Source organism: Phacochoerus africanus, chromosome 2, assembly GCF_016906955.1.
Source record: "Phacochoerus africanus isolate WHEZ1 chromosome 2, ROS_Pafr_v1, whole genome shotgun sequence".
NCBI lineage: Eukaryota > Metazoa > Chordata > Mammalia > Artiodactyla > Suidae > Phacochoerus > Phacochoerus africanus.
Window position 1 is genome coordinate 258,828,559 of NC_062545.1, and position 21,880 is coordinate 258,850,438.

Genomic DNA, 21,880 nt, shown 5'->3' on the forward strand with positions numbered 1-21,880 from the left:
TGTTTGCTTCCAACAGTTCTGCCCCACCTTCACCCTATTGCCAACACATTAGCCAGAGTGATTTTTTTCTAAAATAAAAATCTGATGATGTCTACTGAGCAGTGCAAAACCCTTAACAGCACCTGTTCCCCTCAAAATAAAGTCCACACTCCTTAGACTGACAATAAAGTTCCTTTGTGTTTTCACCTTATCAACCTCTTCAACTTCATCACCCAAATTTGCCCCACTGCCTTTTAGCGACTTGAGTAGGGGTTGTAGATTGCTACGTTGCCTTGCTCTTCAGTAACTCTGCACATATGACGTCCTTCCCCTGGAAAACTATGTTCCCTTTTATCTTCACTTTGCTGACACTATTCATCCTTTAACATTCAAATAAAATGTCACCCCTTCTGGACAGCTTTCACTGCACTGGGAGGCATCCTCCTCTCTGGGCTCACCTGTCTTGGGCTCAACAAGTGGCTGGGATGACTGCTGTTCATCTCTGGGTCTCCTGGATGTAGTGCAGAGCCCTACTGAGAAACAGACTCTCTAAAACAAACTATGAGAGGGAGGATCCTATATCTGCGTCATTCCCTTAAAGAATAAGTGTGCATTAGCTAAGAAAGGCTAGAGGAGGTCATTCTTGGCTATCAAAAACATCCTGCTCCCCATCTTTTTTTCCCCATAGGTCATCATTTGTATGATGTCAAACCAATTTACCAATTTTAATCGGCTTGTGGTATGGTGGTGTGTATATAAAACTGGCTCCTCTGGGTAGAATAAGGACTTCTGTAGGGCAGACACTGTCTCATTCCCCTATGTGTCCCTTATAGGGCTCCAGGGGAGGGAATATAATGCAGAGGTTCAGGGCATGGACTCCGAGTTCAGAAAAGACCTGCTTTCAAATACTAGTTCTGACATTTACATCCTCAGTGAGTTTGCCCAAATTATTGAGCCTCATGAGAGTCTTTATATCTAAAGTGAGGTGGGAGGTGGGGAGTATCCTATAGGATTATAGCTGTGATTAAATGTCATACCACATGTGTTCAATTATTATTCAGTAACTATTTATGCAGTGCCTTCTGCATGTGTGCACTTGAGTGTAGGGAGATAAACAAAATGGACACCATCTTTACCTTCCTAGACTGTCAGCTCTCACAGGGGACAGACCTAAACACATATAAATGTGGCATTGCAAAGTCTGATAATTGCAATAAAGAAAAGAGATGGAAAGCCTATTTTAGATTATGGGTTCTGAGGATGCCATTCAGAAGATGCAACATTTAGGCTGAGAACTGAAGGATGCAAAGAGGTGCAGCATGTGCCAAGGCACTGTGATAGACAAGAATGCAAGATCTGATGTGTATTGACTCATTGAATGTGCTAATGTGACTTCTGGGAAGGCTAGCCTAGTTAATGATTAGAAACTTGGGCTCTGGAGCCAGCCTGTCCGAATTTAAATCATGGTTCTGCTATGGAGTGTGTGACTCCTGGCAAATTTCTTAACTTCTCTGGGTTTTGGTTTTCTCATCTATAAAATGAGGATAAAAAATACACCATCCTCACTGGGTTATTGAGAGAATCTGGTAAGTTAATGTGAGTAAAGCATTCAGAACAGTGCTTAGCATATTGAAAGCCCTCTGAATAACAGCCATTTGTATCACTGCTTCTTTTCCTTTTCCTCCAAAGTATTTATACGGATATTATTACAAAGGAGGAGGCCAAGGTCTTGCCTGAAGAAGACATATCCAGGCTAGGAACTGAGAAAGAATAATGGGAAATTATGGGAGGTTGTCCAATAAAATACCAGGAACTCGATTTGCTTCTCTGTAAATGGTATGACCCTTGCCCCTGGAGTAAGTACATGTCATGGCGCCGATGGCACTCCTGAGACTCCAAAGGACTTCCTTAGGTCTGCCATTGGTTGTCTGGATTTGGACAAGGTTACTGAGATTCCTGGGAGGGAAAAAAAAAAATAACTCCAAGACACCGTATTATTTTAAAAATTCACGGGATTTAAGCAAAAACAAACAGAAAACCTCCAGGGATTACCACTGCCCTTTTCTAAAGATGCTTTTGTGGACTTGTTACCCATCTAGAAGCCAGCAAAGTTGCTGTTTATTTATCCTGTAGCCTCCAAGTGTCTTCCTTGCCCCGGCATACTCTCTCCTCTCCCTGTTACAGCCAATGGATAGGATTAAGAAAGATCTATTTTGGTGGGAAGTTACTACACATGTTGCAGGAGAGATTTCTGGGGGCAGGCCTATGATAAGGACAAGAGGAGCTGGACTCAGTTTGGGGAGTCAGGCAGGCAGCTCACCCACCCATCAAACTCTCTTTGCAAGTGAGGCAGCCCCCTGGGCCTTCCTTGCTTGTTTGAGTCTGTGAATGTTTCCCAGAAAGAAATAGTAACTTCTCCTTTTTCTGGCAGGGGCGCCTGATGAAACTCCCTGAAAACAGGGCCTCTCCCTCCCCTTTGCGCTGGCCTCACACATGCTAATGCAAATGAGTCCTGACCCAGCCAGGGGTCTGTGGGAAGGCGGCCAGGAGCTTTAGAACAAACACGCAAAGAATGTTATTTCATTTCTGGCATCCTGGGGAAAGAGGGACAGAGAGAGGGAAGTTGGGCAGTAAGGGGGTGGAGTGAGAGAGAGAATGAGTACAAATGCTCACTGCCATAGGACTGAAGCAGATGGAAAGAATGGAAGGAAACTGATAAGAATAAAGGGCCTACTAGGTGCCAGAAATGGACATATAGGGTACATATATTTTTAGTTCCACATGCACATTCTAAAGTCCAATATATTATTACCACCTTTTGAGCTTGGTCTCAAAACTTAGATTTTTTCATAGGCTACCCAACCATGAAATGGTAGAGTCACAGAATTTGAACCCAGATTTTAAAATTTCAAATCCCCTGCAATGCCTTCTCAGTGAGGTTCATTGGTTGTCCTTTGATAGATTCCAGAGGAGAACTATGAAACAACCCTGCATCCTAGGACTATCTTCAATCCACTTCTTCCTCTCCATCCCTCTCTGCTGTCCTCATTCCAGGTGCAGTATCTCTTCACAGAACTGATACAATAGCCCCTTAAGCCTCTCTCCTCCACCCCATACTCTACAGAGATCATTCTAAAACCCAAATGTAGCCCTTTCACTGCTGCATAAGACAAATCAATGGTTCCTTGGTCTGCATTTTGAGGTCTTGCAAGTTCTGCCTCTTCAATCTTATATACTATGTATCTCAACTATGCTGAACCTTCTGCTGTTCCTTTATGTCTCCCTTCAATTTCCTACCTTTTTGTCTTTATTTCATTTGTACCCTCTGCTGGTGATGTAATAACATCCTAATTCTAAATGGTCAATGCCATCCGTTCTTCCAGACCCAGGTAAATGCACCTGCCCCAGGTACACCGGCCAGGAGAGATTGCAGCCTCCTCAGAATTCCCCTGCTCTATTGTGAGGCAAATCACCCTCTACCCCAAGAGGACTAGCTGCTTACAAGTTTTTCCTCAGCACTGAGCAATAAATGTTCAAATTTCAGCTGCGCTACTGCCTATGAGAAGAATGCATTTCCATGTGTGGATGCTGGAGCCAGAGAGCTTTGTGTTAGATTCAGGGTTCTGCCATTTACTAATTAGTTGACCTTGAACAAGTCATCTAGTGCTTCTGTCTTAGTTTCCTTATATATGAAATGGGGATAGTATTTAGAAAGTACCATATTGTGAAGGTTCAGTGAGTCAGTGGACAAACAGGTCTTAACACAACACATAGAGGTAGTAAGAGCTTGAAGAATGGTGGATGACATTAGTGACCAGAGTCAGGGCTGTACCATTGCCAAGTATGTCCTCAGCTAATAATTCCAGATGTTTATATGTAGGCCTGACTTCATCCATTCATCCTGTTATAGCTATTCCTGACCTTTGGTGTTTTCTAAATTGAGTACCTACTAAATCTCAGATTCCTAACTGTGGTTTCTAAACCTATCCCACTCTTGGACTTCTGATAATCTTAGTTCTTCTCTATGATCATGAGAACTACATTAGGGATGGGCTCACGGAGCAGTAGGAGAGAAAAAGGAGAGAAGGCATCTCTTGTTATGTTAAATGGGGAACATGATCCCAAATTTGCCAAATATCATGCCCAAAGTGCTCCTGGAAGTTGCTCAGAGAGAAGAGAGATGTGTGAGCAACTTTACAGAAGGCAGGACAATCAGACAATCACATTTGTCTTTCATGGTCATCCCTGATGAAGTTCTATTAAAAAACATCTCATATGCACTTGATATCGAGCAACTACTGTCTATGGGAACTGCTATGACTTGAGCTTTGCATGTGTAAACTACTCTATTTGTTTCGCAATGAAACTCTCATGTAGAGTTACCTCACCTTACAGATATGGACATTGAGACCCAAGGAAAAGAGGTATCTTGTACAGCCAGAAGGTGTCTGAGATTTGCCTGGATGCTAGGATAGCTTAACTCAAAACTCCAGGCTCTTAGCCTCTGAGACACCCATGGTGACTGGGGGCACATGTCTGCTTGTATCTAAGACAAGAGAGAAGCAGGTGAGCTACAGTGGAGTCAAAAGCCCTGGTCTAGCCCAGCTCTGATGATGCTTCTCTGAGTGACCAAGGACAGACCCATCCTCTAAAGGGATGCTTCAGTTTCTCCTCTAAAAAGAGAAGGTTAAGGTCTCTGGTGTCTAAGTCCTTAAGCTCTATTGTGTTGTGATTCAGATGTAAGAGCAGAATGGGGTTGCTGGGTCATGGGGGGGAGTCTGTCCTTGGGGGAAAGGAGAACAGAGCAGAAAGAACACTGCCAGAAATCTGGATTCTGTCTTGCCTCTGAGTTTTTGCACATCGTTCATGGTGATCTCCTGCAGTCTGCTAACACCTTTCCAGTGATGACCTCAAGACCACTCACAGCAACAGCTTCTCTCACAGATGGAGGTGGGAGTTTGGGGTTGGGGGGTAAGCCTCTCAGCATGTGCTACTGGATCCACAGCCAAGACAATGGGAGCAGGGAAAGGCCTGGCTTCAAGTGTGGGTCATTCCTATCTTTAGGAGTTCCCAAGAGTCCTAGAAGGTCAGAGAAGGAAGAGAGTTCACCAACCAGTCCCCTCACTGCCATGAGGAAGAAACTGAGGTTCAGAAAGAAGTTCTTTGTCTAAGGTCCTGGTTGATAGGCAGCATCGCTGGGCACAGAGCCCATTGTGGCTGGAGATTTGCCTCCCTCACAACTTTTCACCCCATCCTCTTCTACAGGGTCAGAATGAATATGTGTGTGCCCTTTGAGACCTGCATGGATCTACAGAGGGTTGAAGACATTGGGCCGTCTTCCTGTGTCTTCTCTTAACTTGAATAAATAGTTCAGTTTCCTGAAATGTTCCCAGGGACATTATTTCTAGGGCCCTTAGTGACCTGCTTCCTCTCCTCTGGACACTGTTCAGATGCTTAGTCTTCCCTTCACAGGTCAACTCTTCCTTGCAGTCATGATTCTGGCCCACCCCATCCCTCCTTGAATCTTCTCCATGTTCCTCCCAGGGCCCCGATGTGGCTGATGAGACCCTCACCTGCTCTGTAAAATTTCTACAAACATGGAGGCTTAAAACAACAGCAATGCATCATCTCACAGTTCTGGAAGCTAAAGTCTGAAATCAAGAGTGTCAGCCGGGCCATGCTCCCTCTGAATGCTCTTGGGAAGACTCTTCCATGCCTCTTTCAGCTTCTAAAGGCTGTAGGCATTCCTTGGCTTGTGGTGGCATAACTCTCATCTCCAGCTTCATCACCACATGGTCCTCTTCTCTCTGTGTGTCTTTCTGTGTCCTCTCTTCTTATAGTGACACCAGCCACTGTTATCACCTTTGATTTAGGAACCAACCTAATAGCAGCACAATCTCAGCTTGATCCTTAATTTGTGACATTTTCAAAGACTCTAAGACTGCATGCATTTTGAGGTATCAGGTAGACATGAATTCTGGGGGTTGGGGGGGGGACGCTATTTAACTCAGGGCAACCCTTCCTCCTCTTTCTTAGGAGGACTGTGTAGTAAGTAGATCTACAAAACAGCCCTGCAGAGGCCTGGCTGCTTAGTGACCTTTCCTCCATGGGCCCTGGGCTTTCGCATCAGAGCATGACATGAAGCTTCATAGAACTCCTCTCCTCTGCTTCCCCATCATGACTATGAGCTCCATGAGGGCAGAGGCTGTGTTTGGCTTGGTTCGTTCTGAACACCAAGTGACTTTCTTAGTATAAGGTGCACTGCAGATGCTCAACAGGTATGTTCTTTTCCTGAGCATTCTGCACCGTGGCCAGTTATTAGAATAGGAAAAGTTGTTTCCCGATGTTTCCAGAACACAGCTGAGCCCATGCTGCTCCACGCTGGCCCAGCACACGCCCCACTCAGGGTACCACTCACTGGATGCCCGATGTGTGGGGACCCCATCCTGCCCCTTTCCTTGCACCACATGGCTTCTGTCTCTCAACTCAACCTAGCCTGTTCTCCACATGGCTGCAGAGTTGTCACCAAAAACACAGGTTTAAATATAGCCTCAACTTCTGCAAAAGCTTTTCCTGGCTCCCCACTCCTGCAGGATCAAGTCCAGCTCCTGTGCCCGGCATTCAAGGACCAGCTCTCCAGTGCGGTCTCACCTCCCATCTTTCTACGCTCCATGCATTCTTCAGAGGAGCAGCTTGTGCCCTGTCCCTCTGGAAGCCTGGCTGGCGTCCATTCCTGGATGAAGTCCTGATGCAGTCTGAGCAAAGAACAGTCTGCCTGAGAGTCCCCAGCAGGTTTCAGGAGCCTCACTGTCTGTCGGCTGAAAAACAGCGTTATTTTTCCTCTACGAGGCTCTCTTGGCTTGGGACTCACGGCTGTATTTGCTTCTGGCTCAAGGACAGCTCTTTCCCTCTCTGGGGCCCCAACTGAGCACTTTGGAGAGGTTAGCGTGACCTGACGCTCGATGGAATTGAGACTTGAGTAGCTCGGCTACCCCCCTCACCCCACCCCCTGACCAACAGACAGGGCACCACAGCCAGAGAAAGTTCACATTCCATCTGGGTTTTGGGACACCAGAGGCCCACGGCCCCCCCACTGAGCTCTGTGACCCCTGGCCACACCCAACTGGCTGTTCACCCCAGTGTCATGTAATAGGCCCAGACCCTTGTTCTTAGGCTGGAGTGGGACAGGGAAGGGGAGAAGGGTGGCAGAGGGGTGGGGGCAGGTGGTGGGGGTTGCACAGGAGGATGGAAGAAGAGAAGGCCTGGGACCAAGCATGATAGGACATGACAGGGTGAGAAATAATAAGAAAAGCAGAAAGAGACAGGTATACAGATGCAGAGAGCAGGTTTCAGACAAGTACATGGAGATGCAAAAGCTCTGAGACAGACAGAAAGATGGGAAGTCAGAGTGCTGAGAGAGAGGTAGCTTCCATGGCCAAAGCAGAGAGCAAAAACCAGGGATGGGGGATGGAGGAGAGATGTGAGAAAAACAGGAGGGGACACGGGGGACAGCAAGAAAGGGAGGGAAAGAGAGAGGGAGAAAGGAAAGAAGAATGAGAGGGAGGAAGCGGTGGAGGGAAGAAGGGAAAAGGAGAGAGAAAGAGAGTTGAAGAGGAAAAAAAGAGCTGAGAAAGTTTCACAGTGGGGAGAAAAAGCCAGTAAAGAGCAAGGCAGGGATTGTCAGGCCCACATTGGCTTCTTTCACTGGTGTGTCCTGGATCAACCTTGGGCCTCAGCCTCAGCTCCCAAAGGCTGCAGCTCAGGTCCCTGGTCGTTATGGAAGGCTTCCTCTGTGCACCTCTCCTCCCTTAGGAGCTGAAGGGCCCCTGAGAAGCCAGTCCAGGCACACTGGGGACTTGGCCTAGGAGGCCCATGGCACAGACTGAGTCATTGGAGCTGGGAGCAGGAAGAAGTACGTTGCTGTATGAAGCTCTTCCAGCCAGACTCAAACCTCCCCTCTCCAACGGGTTTGAGCCCATGTCCTTGCCTCAGTGCCGATCTTCCGAGATACGCAGCTTCTCAACTCAGCTGAATTCATGCAACATCCTTCAGGATGGCCCCATTCAATCCTTTCTCCACAAATGGAGAAATGCAGGCCTCCAAAACAGAAACTCCTTGTCCAGGGCCTCACAGCCGCTTAGGGCCAGACACAGGATGACCCTCAGGCCCCTCATCTCCCTTCATCTGGGCAAGTGTTTAGAAAAGCCAGCCCCGGAGGGCTCCTGATGACTTTCATGCTTTTTCCAGTAAATTCTGTGCTGATTCTTGGCACAAAGAGAGGAAATGAAGAGGGTAGGGTAGGAATGTAAATAAAAGGAAACTTTGGGATTCCATCTAATATGTAATTATAGTATCCATGGCGGTGGCCTTGGCTGCTTCTTCCATGTGCTGCCTGGGCTGTGCCCCAGCAGGGGTGGGGGTGTCCTGGAGGTGATGGGGAGCCCAGCAATGCTCCATCCAAGGCTCTGAGCCCCCTGGACTTTTGGAATAGTATCTTTGGGCCAGGAGCCTGGACTTGTTTGCAGAAACACATGGCAGTCTGGAGACGCCGGGAAACAACTCAGCAGATGAGAGCTGGGGATCCTGGACATCTCAAAAGTGGCACTGAGAGCATGTCCCTAGGAGGAGCAGGGGTCCTTGTACAGACTCAGGGTTCAGCTGCTTGTGTGGAACTGCCAGGGTCACAGAGGTGGGGCAAAGTCTGGAGTTCAGTGGTAGCCATGCAGCTTTCAGTGTCCCCACCCCAAATCTGTTTCCCATTGTGTTTCCAATTTCTCTGAACACAGATCTTTGCACAAAAGATGACTTTAAGCAGCTTTTATCCTTGACCTTTGCCGTTTGTACATATCCAATTCTTCTCATAACCCAGTGTGGTAATTTCAGGTTTAAGCTCTAGAAATAAATTGGCTGAATTCAAATCCTTTCTTCTTCACTTACTAGCTTTGAGGCTCTTACAAGTCATCTAACTTATCTGTGCTTTAGCAGTCTAATCTGTTGGATAAGAATATCAGTCACTGGGAGTTTGGGGTTAGTGGATGCAAACTATTACATTCAGAATGGATAAGCAATGAGGTCCTGCTGTACAGCACAGGGAACTATATCCAGTCTCTTGTGATAGAACATGATAGAAGATAGTATGAGAAAAAGAATGTGTATATTTGTATGACTGGGTCACTTTGTTGTACAGCAGAAAGTGACAGAACATTATAAATCAACTACAATAAAAAATGAAAAAGAAAAGAATAGCAGTCACTGACTTAGCTACTTTGAGGATTAAATTAGAAAAAAAAATTATGATAAGTAGGTAGATAGATAGACAGGCAGACATAGAAACCTGGACATGGATATAGAAATATAGAGCTATGGGAGTCCCCGCCATGGCACAGTGGAAACGAATTCAACTAGGAACCATGAGGTTGTGGGTTTGACCCCTGGCCTCGCTCAGTGGGTTAGGGATCCGATGTTGCCGTGAGCTGTGGTGTAGGTCGCAGACGTGGCTTGGATCTGATATTGCTGTGGCGTATCCGATTGGACCCTTAGCCTGGGAACCTCCATGTGCTGCAAGTGTGGCCCTAAAAACCAACCAAACAAACAAAAAAATACAGCCTGACACATAATGGATGTCCCCTGACTATCTGGTGAGAAAGTGAGTTAAAGATGGTGAGTGAGTGAAAGAGGGAAGTCAGAATTCTCCAAATTTCTGCACTGACTTGGAAATTTATTCAAATCATTCAACAATTTATTGGATTTTTTTCCTCCTGGCATCAGACACTGTTCTAGGCACCAGGGATGAAGAATAAAGAAGGCAGACACAGACCCTGCTCTATGTGGCCCACGGTCTAGTGTGAAAAGACAGACAACAATCAAGTAAACTAGATACTAAATCACAGCAGCTTTCGTAAGTGCCATGCCTTTGTGTGTGTCTGTGGTAGAACATGTGGTCAAAGAGGGCCTGCCTAAGGAGGTAATATTTAATCATGAACCTGAAGGAGAATAAGGTACCAATCAAGGGAAGAGTCAGGAGAAGGCCATCCTGGGAGGAGTAGAAGCAAAGACCTTGAGGAAGGTACATTCTAACACATTCTAGCAAGTGTGTCTGGGGAGTAATGAGGAAAGAATCTGTGTCAGAAATGAAGGATTAACTTGTTCCCCCACCAAATGCTGTGAACACAACGGTCAACAGGAGCAACCCCAGCACAGCTGTTTAGGCAAAGTACACAATGAAAAAGAGTAACAGCAGTGATTATTCCTCTTCTTTCCACCATTTATTAAGTACCGACCATGGGGTAGACACTGTCTTGTGTTCTTGTCATGTTCCAGTTTGTTGAATCCTAACAATCTCATGAACTATGTCCCATTCTGATTGCATTTTACACATGACAAAACTGACACTCAGAGAGGTTAAGAGATTTGCCCAAGGCCACACATTGTAGGTGTTGCAGCAAAGGTAAAAACTCATCTTTGTCTGATTTCAAAGGCCTCATTTAAAAGTATATAGGTGAATCAAAACTACGGTGAGATACCACCTCACATGTGTCAGAATGGTCATCATTAACAAGTCAACAAATAACAAATGCTGCCGAGGGTATGGAGAAGAGGGAACCCTCCTACACTGTTGGTGGGGATGTAAATTGGTACAACCACTGTGGAAGCAATATAGAACTACCATATGATCCACAATCCCACTCCTGGGCATATATCCAGATAAAAGTTTCCTTTAAAAAGACACAGGCACCCCTATGTTCACTGCAGCATTATTCACAATGGCCAAGACATGGAAACAACCTAAATGTCCATGAAGAGAGGAATGGATTAAGAAGATGTGGTATATATACACAATGGAATACTACTTAGCCACAAAAAAGAACAAAATAATGCCATTTGCAGCAACATGGATGGAACCAGAAGACTCTCATACTAAGTGAAGTAAGAAAAAGACAAATATCATATGATAACACTTATATCTGGAATATAATATATGGCACAAATGAAACTATCTACAAAAAAGAAACAAACTCATGGACATGAAGAACAGACTTGTGGTTGCCAAGGGCGAGGGCGAGGGAGTGGGATGGACTAGGAGTTTGGAGTTAGTAGATGCAAACTATTGCATTTGGACTGGATAAGCAATGAGATTCTGCTGTATAGCACAGGGAACAATTTCTAGACACTTGAGATGGAACATGATGGAGGGTAATGTGAGAAAAAGAATGTATATATATGTATGACTGAGTCACTCTGCTATACAGCAGAAATTGACAGAACAATGTAAATCAACTATAATAGAAAAAATAAAAAGCCAAAAATAAATAAATAAAAGTTTGTAGGTATGGTAGGGTGTGGGGAGGGCCGTGTGGATTCAAAGCATCATTTGCCCCTCCCTTTGTTGTCTTCTGACAAACAGAGTGATCATGATGACTTGTCATGTTCACTTCATCTTATGACAAATTCAAAGCACTTTCTCATATACTGTCCAGATTAATCTTTGGAACAACCTAAGGAATTATAATTGATTATCTCAATTTCGCAGATTAAAAATTAGTTAGCTCCATTTTACAGATGAGAAAGATGAGGTATGAACTATCCTTCCTGGGGATCTGCAGGCTGTGATCTGGGTCTTCCTGTCCTCAGTGTTCTTCCCATTGCAAATGTTTGCTCACAGTTACAGAAGGCCCTCTTTCACAGGTACTTGAGACAATTCCACCTGTACACCTGGACAAGGGCAGGGACAGCACATGGCAGGGGAGGTGTGCAGAGTCAGCTTGGGTGTGCATCTCAGCTCTATCTCTTCTTATCATAGGACTCTGGATAAAATGTTTACTCCTTTAAGTCCTAGTTTTCCCATCCCTGAAATGAAATAAGATGAGGAGGAGGATGGTGGCAGGTCCACAGGGTGATGGCGCAGATTAAATGAGAGGCCATGCACGTGTAGCATCCTTAGCATGGTTCCTAACACAGAGTGAGCACTCCACGAACAACCACCATCACCAACCACTGCTACCCAGGGATTACTGAATCAAGGCTTTCACGTGCAATCAGCTCTGCCTCAGTGCGCAAGTCCTACAGTTCCCTGAGTCTAACCTTCCCATTTCACAGGTGAGCGCATCAAGGCCAGAGGAGGGGGAGGAAGCAGCCCCAGGTCTCTGGGAGCAAGTCTGGGAACTGTGGTCTGACTCCTGACCTTAGGCTCTTCACAATGCCTTCCGGTCTCCGGGGCCTTGGTCTTCCTCTTCTTCCTTTCCTCCAACCCCACCCACCCCTGATAAGAAGGGGCATTTCCCCTGAGCCTTTGGTCCCGCCGTGGATGTTGGCATGTGGTTGTAGGACCAAGGCTCTCTTGGCATGCCTTTCACAGAGCCGAGGCCAAGGAGGTGAGGGCGGGCCTGCGGCAAGCCTCTGAATGTGTGGGAACGAGCCCCCCCACCCCAGGAATTAGGCCTGGCTGCTGCTGTATGTTTGCTCAGGACCCTTTGGCAGTCATCCACCATCAGAGAGAAGCAAGGCAGCCAAGACAAGACAGAGGCTAATTACCTCGGGTAATAGGGAATTGGGGAGCGGCGACTAGAAGGGTGTCTAGGCCTCTGGCCAGGCAAGGGCAGGGACCGTGAATGCTCAGCCTGGCCTGACCCATCCACCTTGAGTGGAGATTCCTGCTCAGGGTCACCCTCAGCCTCCAGCAAGTCCAAGGTGCAGGAGCTGGTCATGTTGTCAGATCTTCTGGGGACCCGCTGCCTCTGCTGCCCTTTGTTTGTTTTCATTCAAAAGTAAAACAAATGAAACAAACAAGGAAATTCAATTTAAACAAGCCCGAGTGCTGATGTTTCTGTTTTGTTACACCAGGGTGAGCTTAGGACAAAAAAAAAAAAAAAAAAATTCAGCCTTGACTTTCACTCCTCAGCTCCATGGTGCTGTGTAACATTACATGGATGGAGGGGCTGCAGAAATAATTTGCTCTCCTAGGTGGGGTGGAGGGAGGGAGTGGGGATGAAGGGGGGCCATATTCAGAGAAAGAGAGAGAGGAACCAAAACTCAAATAAGAACCAGGACAGAGAAACTGAGATACACACATGGAAACAGAAATTAAGAGATTAACAAATAGAAAGGCAAAGAAGGAGAATGGCAAAGACAGTGAGCTATGCAGAAAATACACAGAAGGGGAATAAAAGGCAGGGAGAAACAGAGATGCAGAGAGGTAGGGCAGGTAGAACAAAAGTATGGGAGGCAGAAAAGTTCAAAGAGCAAGAGCCCAGGAGGAGAAGTGAGAGAGTGAGGAAAAGGTGCCAGAGCAGAAGTACATATTCCCCGAACTTTCAAGCCAGGGTGGATCTAACGCATTGAAACTGTGAAAGAAGGAGAGGATGGGAACATTCTGCCCAAGGTCCCAGAGGCAGAAATGGGGGTAATGAGATGTGAACCCAAACTTCTGCCGGTGAGACTGGTCCACTATGCCTGTATCACCTGAATCCTTCCATCATGCCTTCTGGCAACATGGATGGGGGGTTTCTGTGCCCAGCTGTGCTTAAGTAAAACTCAGGGATCTGGATCCACGTTCTCCTTTCATCCCATTTCTCCCCAAAGGATCCTGGGTACTCATTCTTTCTGGGGCTAGTGGGACCCCACCTTGTCTCACAGAAAATAGCTCTTCCAGAATTGTCCTTAGAAAGGAGAGATACTGAAAACCAGTGGTTGAGTCAAGGAGAATGAAACAGGAAGAAGAAAAAGTAACTAACATTTCCTGCAGGGCTTCTAGAGCCCAGGCATTCCGGTAAACCCTGTTCATGAAGTTTCTTACTTAATACTCTTCCCTATAACTCTGCAAAATCAGAAAGATTAACCATCCCTCTTTTTCCAAGAGGGAGAAACTGTTGCGCAGACCAGTAAGAAAAATGACTTTCCCTTGGGGTAGGTTATAAGTACGGGGTGGAATCAGGATTTGCACCCAGCTCAGCTTGTCCCCAAAGCTCAAGCTCTTTCCACTGCCACACATGGCCTTTTTGGCCCAAGAGGAAGAAAGCTAATTTTGGTAAGGAACAAGCAAAGCAGAAAATGAAAAACCCCAAGAACTGACACTGGAACTATTTTAAAACTTGAGACCGAGTCAGTCAGACTTCATGGGAGGAGAACCGCCAGTGGGATGAGAGACAGGTCCAAACAACACCCTGGCTCCTTGTCAGAGCGGCCCGGATCCCGGGGCCATTAATAAAATCAATTTCGAAAATAAAATAAAGAAGAGTTCTGAGTTAGGAATGACAAGCACATTTCCAGGACAGGAGAAGAAAGGAAGTTCCCGCTTCAAGGTTCCAAGAGGTGGAAGGAGTTGGTAGTGGTCGTGGCAGGGTGGTGGGGTGGTGTCATGCAGTGAGGAGAAGAACTGAGAGCAAGAGTTCATCACTTCTGAAGGACAGCAGCTGACTTGTCAGCTCTCAGTGTTAATTGCTTTGGGGGGGGCGGTCCATAAAACATTTCATTGCTCTCTACATAATGGGCCTGTAGGAGTCCAGCCTGGCTAATGCCAAGTTCCCACAATGTCACCCAGAGAGAGGGTTACTACTTGTGTCTCAGCCGACAGGACCCACCTGCCAGAGCTCTGTCCCCCTGCTGATAGATGCCCTCTCTCCCAGCAGTTAGAGAATGGAGGTGGAGGAGTGGAAATTAATTAGTACTACAGCAAGGGCAACAAGAACAAGAGTGATAACAGCTGATGCTTCTTAGGCTCCGACTGGGAGCTCATAAGAAAGTGAAGAATTTTTGTGCATCATTAGCTCATCAAAACCTCTTGGGCTCCCAGTGACTGGACATGGTATTATCCACATTTTCACAAAAGAGGAAATGGGGGCTGCAAGGTTAAGAAGTTCATGCAATGCCAACACAGCTGATAAAGCACAGGGCAGAGATCTGAACCCAGCTCTGTCTGCCTCCAGTCTACACCCTCAATGAGGGACAAAGGAAGCAGAAGCCGGACATCAGGAACTCTTTCAAAAAATGCTGCTTTCTTCGTATGATCACAGGCTTCAGGGTTGGAGAGGATCATATGGCTTTTAATCTAGCCACATACTTGTGTTTCACAGACAAGGTAACCCCAAAACCCAAGGGGTTGGTGATAGTGCTTACTGACTAAGGGGCTGTAGATCCATGCTCTCAAAATCTAAAAGCCAAGCCACCCCTTAAGGCCTCAGGTAAATGCTATCACCTCTGTGAAGTGTGCCCACATTTCCCACTGGAAGACACCTAAGAGCCTCGTGTACTTTTGGGATTCCCTTCCTAGAACTCTCACTGTCCCCAGCTGATTTTGCCTTTCTGTATAAAATAAAACTTGGGCCCCAACATCTCTAAGGCACTTTGTGGCAGAAACAGACAGAAACCCCGATTTCCACCTATTCCTGAGTTTGGCGCATGAATGCCTTGGGTGTTACCAATGAGCCTGAATATGTCAGGTGCTCAAAAGAGTCCCAGGATCTTCCAAAAAGCCATGGTTTTCCAGAGGCAGTGGGAATGGGATGTTCTGGAGGTGAGAGAGATTTACAAATTGTGGAGGGCCTAAGATTTATTGTGCACATATTTAGATACTATGCTGGGTGTTGTTCCTTGTTTAATTCTCATGCAACTCTGCAACCTAGGTTTTATTATTTGTTTTCCTGAGGCTCATGAGATAAAGTGACTTCTCTAAGGCCACATAACTAAACATGTCAAGGCCAGATATGAATCCAGTCTGTGGTCTTTTATACTACCATTAGGGTATAAGGTATCTGAGAAGAGAAACTCTGTCTTAGTCACATTCATACATGCATTCCAGCACAGTCTCAAGACATAGGAAATCTTCAGAACATGTCTCCTGAATACGTAAATGAGTTATGAATGAGTAAATTAAAATTTGAATGAAGAATTGATGAGCAAATAAGTGAACAAATGATAGAGTATAAGAGCAAATGAATGAAGAGAGGGATGGATAGATAGATACTGGAAAGAAGAGAGAGGAGGAGGAGGGATGGATGGAGAGATGGATACATGGATGGATAAGTGAACGAATCATTGAGGGAAGAAATAAAGACAAAAATGTATGACTTGAATAACTAGTCACCAAGGCTCACTTTGTCAATGACTGAAGCTTTCTAGACTGGTAAGGGAGGTGGCCTATGGTTTTATAACTAGAGAAGGAAGAGAGCTGGTCTCTAGAACTCTATCTTATAGCTTATGATGGCTGTATCCAGATGTTTTAACACTGAATTGTGAAACTAAGAAAAAAAATGAGCCCCTTTCCCCTCTGATATGAACAGGTGAGTCTCGGAAAGACTTCCTTCTGCATCTCCAGAAGTTTGGATACTTGACTCTAGTGTACTCTATACAAGAGAGATATGGCACTATTACTGAGGCATTGGATGGATCTATGAACCAAAAATCATGTGTATATATACAACATATATATATACACTTTGGATATTTTTTAGAGAAGATATCATGAAATTGAGAAAAGAATATCAGGTAGGAACTTGAAATTTTCCCTTTCTGGGCTGCATATTCTTCACCAGTAGGAGGAATGGTTTTGAGTTACTGGCCTCCCTGACCCTTTATTATTTTTTTAATTAAAAAAATTTTTTTTTGGCTACATCTGTGGCACATGGAAGTTCCTGGGCCAGGGATTGAACCTGCACCACAGTAGCAACCCAAGTAGCTGCAGTGGCAGCGCTGGATCCTTAACCTTAACCTGCTCTGCTGCAAAAGAACTCAAAGGAAAAGCACAGCTGTTTTTGTTCATTTTTTTTTTTTCAGCCACACCGTGGCATGCATCAATCCGCAGGAGGTCAGAGATCGAACTCGTGCCATAGCGGTGACAACACTGAATCTTTACCTGCTAGGCCACCAGGGAACTCCTCCCTGGGCCCTTTAGCACTAACCTGGTATGATTCTGTGACTCACTATGGTCATACTTCTCCAATGGACACTTCTAAACTATAGCATGTCAAGGTTCACGCATAGACTGGCCTATAAAACATTTGGCTGGCCTGGACAGATTACTCACGCCTTGCCTCCCAGACTTAAAATTGTCCTGTCTGCTTCATGCTCCCCACACACAGAGTATGTCTTACTTGTAGAGACCGTCGGGCTCCAGACACTTGAAGATGACGGAGTAGATACTGACTTCAGGGACCTCTCCATGGCTCCGACCAGCTGCTACACAAGATGTGCCCAGGCCAGAGAGTAAGTCGTCGGCAAAACTCAGGAATTCTCCTGGAGGGAGACAAAGAAAGATGAGCTCCCCAGCTCAGGCCTTGGTGAGCAGACATTCTTGTTGTTGTTCCAACCCATTAAAGGTCTGGATACCATTCTTAAAAGGATTAATGGACGGAACAAGCACAGGGTATGGATATGACACACATATCAGTGTCTAGTCCTGATAACTCTGTTTAAATTTATGCTTGCATTTTCTCAACTGTAAAGTAAGGATATGAATACCTACCTTTATAAGATTGTAGCATGGCTCGAATGAGGTAAATTATTGTGTAATAAAAAATGCATAAAAAGGCAAGGGGGGACAGTGCTTTCTGTCTACAGTAACTATTCTGGCTTTGTCACAGCCATTAACTTCCTCTTAACTCCTGAAGTAAGCTTCCTTCTTGGACTTGCAGTTTTCTGCTTTGTATGATGAAGGGGTTGGACCAAGGATGTAAAAGAGGTCTTATGTCATCAGTCATTCTTGCACACTGGTACTGGACTCATGGAGTGTTATGTTGCGTTGGACAGAGACTGGTCGAGCAAATTGGGGTCGAGTTCCATGATTGATTAGTGATGAAGTTCATGAGACAGGAAGGGTCAGGAAAAGAGCAAGTGCCCTGAACACCATGATTTCTAAAAGTGAGCCTAGCCATTGGATTTTAGGAGGCTGCTGAAGTTTATTAAAATAGCGCTAATAAAGACGGCTAGGTAAAGACTGGAAAGAATAACTGAACCTCTAGAATCTTGGGAACCAGTCTTAGCTTTGTTAAGAATTTGTTGTTATAGCTTTGGGCAACTAAATTCCCATCTCTGTGCTCTAGTTTTCTTCCCTGTAAAGTGGAGGTGCTAGAGTCACTGTCAGGATTTCTGAAAAAATAAAAACTTTGTTGTGCACAAAGATTATGAGAATAAACACTGCAGTACTGTTTAAATCATTGAGAACTTAAAAACAGGAGCTCCCATCATGGCACAGTGGAAACAAATCCAACTAGGAACCATGAGGTTGTGGGTTTGATCCCTGGCCTCACTCAGCGGGTTAAGGATCCAGCGTTGCCATCAGCTGTGGTATAGGTTGCAGACACGGCTCAGATCTGATGTGGCTGTGGCATAGGCTGTAGCTCCGATGTGACCCTAGCCTGGGACCCTCTGTATGCCACAGGGGCGGCTCTGAAAGGCAAGGAAAAAAAAACTTAAAAGTAATTAAATGTTCAATGATATTGAAACAGTAATGTCAATTATAGTTCAATGATGCAATGGAATATTTTACAGCCATTAAAAATAATATTGCAGAAAAATTTGAAGCTATTTGAAAGGATATTCATGGCACTGTAAGTTAAAAAACAGGTTACATTATTAAAGAATAATTTTTGCTAGAAATTTTATACATATAACTAGAAAAAGGAGGAGGAAAATAAAGCAAATGCATAATTGTGGCTTTGTTTGGGAAGGGAGATAATGAGTACTTTTTCTCTCTTATTTTTTATTACCTCTCTCTCTCTCTTTTTTGTTTTTTTTTTTTTTTTTTTTTTTGCTTTTTAGGGCCACACCTGTAGCAAATGGAGGTTCCCAGGCTAGGGGTTGAATTGGAGCTGTAGCTTCCATCCTATGCCACAGCAATGCCAGATCCGAACTCTGCTACCTACACCACAGGTCATGGCAATGCTGGATCCTTAACCCACTGGGCAAGGCCAGGGATTGAACCTGCATCCTCATGGATACTAGGCAGATTTTTTTCCACTGAGCCATGATAGGAACTCTGATTATCTCTATTTTTTAAGTTATCGACAATGAGCATGTATTACCTGTGTAACAAGAAAAAATTAATAAAACTTAATTTCTTAAATATAAAGTAAATGAACCAGACTAAATGGCCTCTAGGTTCCCTTCCAATTCTAAAATTGGATGATTTTAGAGCAAAACAGGTATGTGAGATATTTTATATCACATGATATGGAATGATATGAGGCCTTCCAACCCACTATTCCTTTTCTTCCTCATTCCTGATATGGAAGACCTTACACTTTCTCCTTGCTGAGATTCTCAGTGATAAATAAGAGAAAGAAGTCTGTTCAACTATCTTCACTCTATTTGGGATTAAGGACAACCCAACATGACGGAACCATCATGGAACAGTGACGCCGAAGGAGTGCCTGAGAAGACACAGCCCTCCTCTACCAGGAAACTGGGTGGACAGAATTTACGGATCACTTCCTTTGGGGCTTTCAAGAAGAGTTTTGTACTTCATGCACCTGTGAAGCATATGATACCTGTCTGATGAACTGTCTAGGTGGCCCTGGGATTCAGACAGACAACAGTTCTATAATGTATCTTTTTCCTATGGTCCAACATGGCAGATCTGATGGGTAGTGGTCTTTGTTTTCTGCTTTTTACAAAGACAGCACACAGTTCCTAGACTTGATACACAGAGGCCAGAGCAAGTTCTGAATCAGGCTGATTATTAGTGACATACAAGCTCAGGAGCTATTGCCAGACAGCCTTGGGACTGAATTCAAGTTCTACCATTTATTACAAGTCTCTTAACATCTCAAGTCTGATCTACTTTCTGTAGCAAGAGGTCAAGGACTCTTTCATGAGTTTGGAGCCTAAAAAGAAAAGCTGAGTCAGGGAAGAAAGTCAATCTAGAACCAGAGGTTTTGCTAGGGAATGAAGAGGTAAGTTAAACCTTTTTTCATCATACATTTTGGCATCCCTATTTCTTCAATAGGCTTCCCATCTCAAGCTTCTTCCATAGTAAAATCAGAGGTCAACAATGTCTTCTAATAGGTACCAAAGCAGAATAAAGTACAGGGTGAAAATAAAGAAAAGGAGAAGAAACAAAACAAAACATGGGATTATTCACTAAATGTAGTGAGGGCTTTGTTTCTCTTGGTTTTTCAGGATTCCAAGTCTGGCTGCCTGCATTTGTTTTCTTTGAGCTTGGATCCATGTCTGTCTGCTTTTCAATTTGTTTCCAGATAGCCACTGAAAGAGTTGGCCCTTTGTGAGGGAATTCAGTATGCCTGTGGCCTGTATTAATTAACTGTCTTTAAGCCAAAAGATGGTTAACATTCATTTTCAAATGGACATAGCTTTCCAGATATTTCATGCATTTCAGAATAATTTAGACCATGGGTAAAAGCCCCATGAATATGTCTGCTCAGTAAGATTGGCACACCGTTCTAAGGTTTACAGGCTTGAAGTGAAGAAACTGGATCATGTGGCATATAAAACTAGTCCTATCAAGCACATTATAAAGATATTTAGTGTCCAGATCTGTTTGGGACTATATACATAGTAATCTTCAAATGAAAGGAGTTAATACGAAGGAAACTGATGTTTTAGTACCAACTTTTTTTTTCTCAGTAAATCCTCACCATGTCCTAAGGAATTAAATGTTAGTATCTGTTATAAAACTAAAGTCAAGCTAAAAAATTTAGGAAGAGGAGTTCCTGTCATGGCACAGCAGAAATGAATCCAACTAGGAAACAGAGGTTGTGGGTTCGATCCCTGGCCTTGCTAAGTGAGTTGTGGTGTAGGTTGCAGATGCAGCTCGGATCTGGTGTTGCTGGTGTGGCTGTGGCTGTGGCGTAGGCTGGCAGCTGTAGCTCTGCTTAGATCCCTAGCCTGGGAACCTCCATATGCCATGGGTGCAGCCCTAAAAAAGAAATAAAAAAATTTAGGAAGAGATGGAGCTGAGATTTGAACCCATATCTTCCTAATCCAAAAGCCATACTTTTTCTTTTATGCTATGCTGCCTCCTAGGGAATGCTTTACCAAAAGATAGTGTCAGAAAGGGAGCTTTCTCAATTCTTTTCTGTTTGTGATTGAATTCATGCCACTCTCTTTAGCTCTATGGGCTTGGGAAATGAAACAATAAAAGAAATGGTCCCTGACCTTCTACAGCTTGTAATCTGACAACAGGAAGGGTTGTTAAATGCAAGAACAGACCCATAAAGTAAATTGTAGGATTGCTTGTTTTGGCACTCTAGTCCAGAAGATTTAAATGCAACCTAGAAGGAAGACAGGTGAATGCAGCAGCCTCTCAGTCAGCCCCTCCTCACTTAGTGGAGGTGGGGCTAGAAAAGGCCCGGGGGCTTCTCTATGTACAAAGGCGAATCGGTGCAACTCAACACATGTATTGTGGTTCCACAGTGTACCATATTCCATGCCTGGCAGCAGTATAATTGAATGAACAATAATGTAGTGCAGTGGTTAAGAGGTTGGGCTTCTGAATTTACACTGCCTGGGATTAAATCCTGGTGCACCCCCGCACTTACAGTTTGCTTTGGACAGGTTCCTTGACTCTATTTTATCCTACGTTAAATGGTGATAGCAACAGTATTCAATGTAAAAGAATTGTTGTCAATATTGCACACGTGTATTATTTACAAACCAAGTAACACACTGCCTGGCATATAGAAAAAGTTTAAAAAACATGTCCACTAGCACTGTTGTTTTTGGTTTTATTGTTGTTGTTACCACAACAGAAAAGCTATAAGGATGCTTAGAGATTATTTTTGTCCAACCTGCTCCTTTTCCAGGTGACAAAACTGAACCCAGATAAAGAAAAGTGGCATGACCATGGTCATATCCAAAGTGGGAACTAGTCTTGCACTAAAACTTGATCTCTTGACTCCTATCTATAGCCTATGAGATAGTTCATGTCAGCCAGCAGTGTATGAGATAAAAA

General features: G+C 44.6%; 1 protein-coding gene across 3 annotated transcripts in view; it reads right to left on the reverse strand.

Annotated features, from left to right (window-relative positions):
* The window catches only part of ASTN2 (astrotactin 2), a 912,080-nt gene that overhangs the window by 39,430 nt on the left and 850,770 nt on the right, over positions 1-21,880 (reverse strand). For all 3 annotated transcript variants that reach the window (XM_047768264.1, XM_047768263.1, XM_047768262.1), the window contains one exon: positions 17,064-17,205. In XM_047768264.1, coding sequence (XP_047624220.1) covers positions 17,064-17,205 — 142 coding nt within the window. The remainder of the gene's footprint in view (positions 1-17,063; positions 17,206-21,880) is intronic.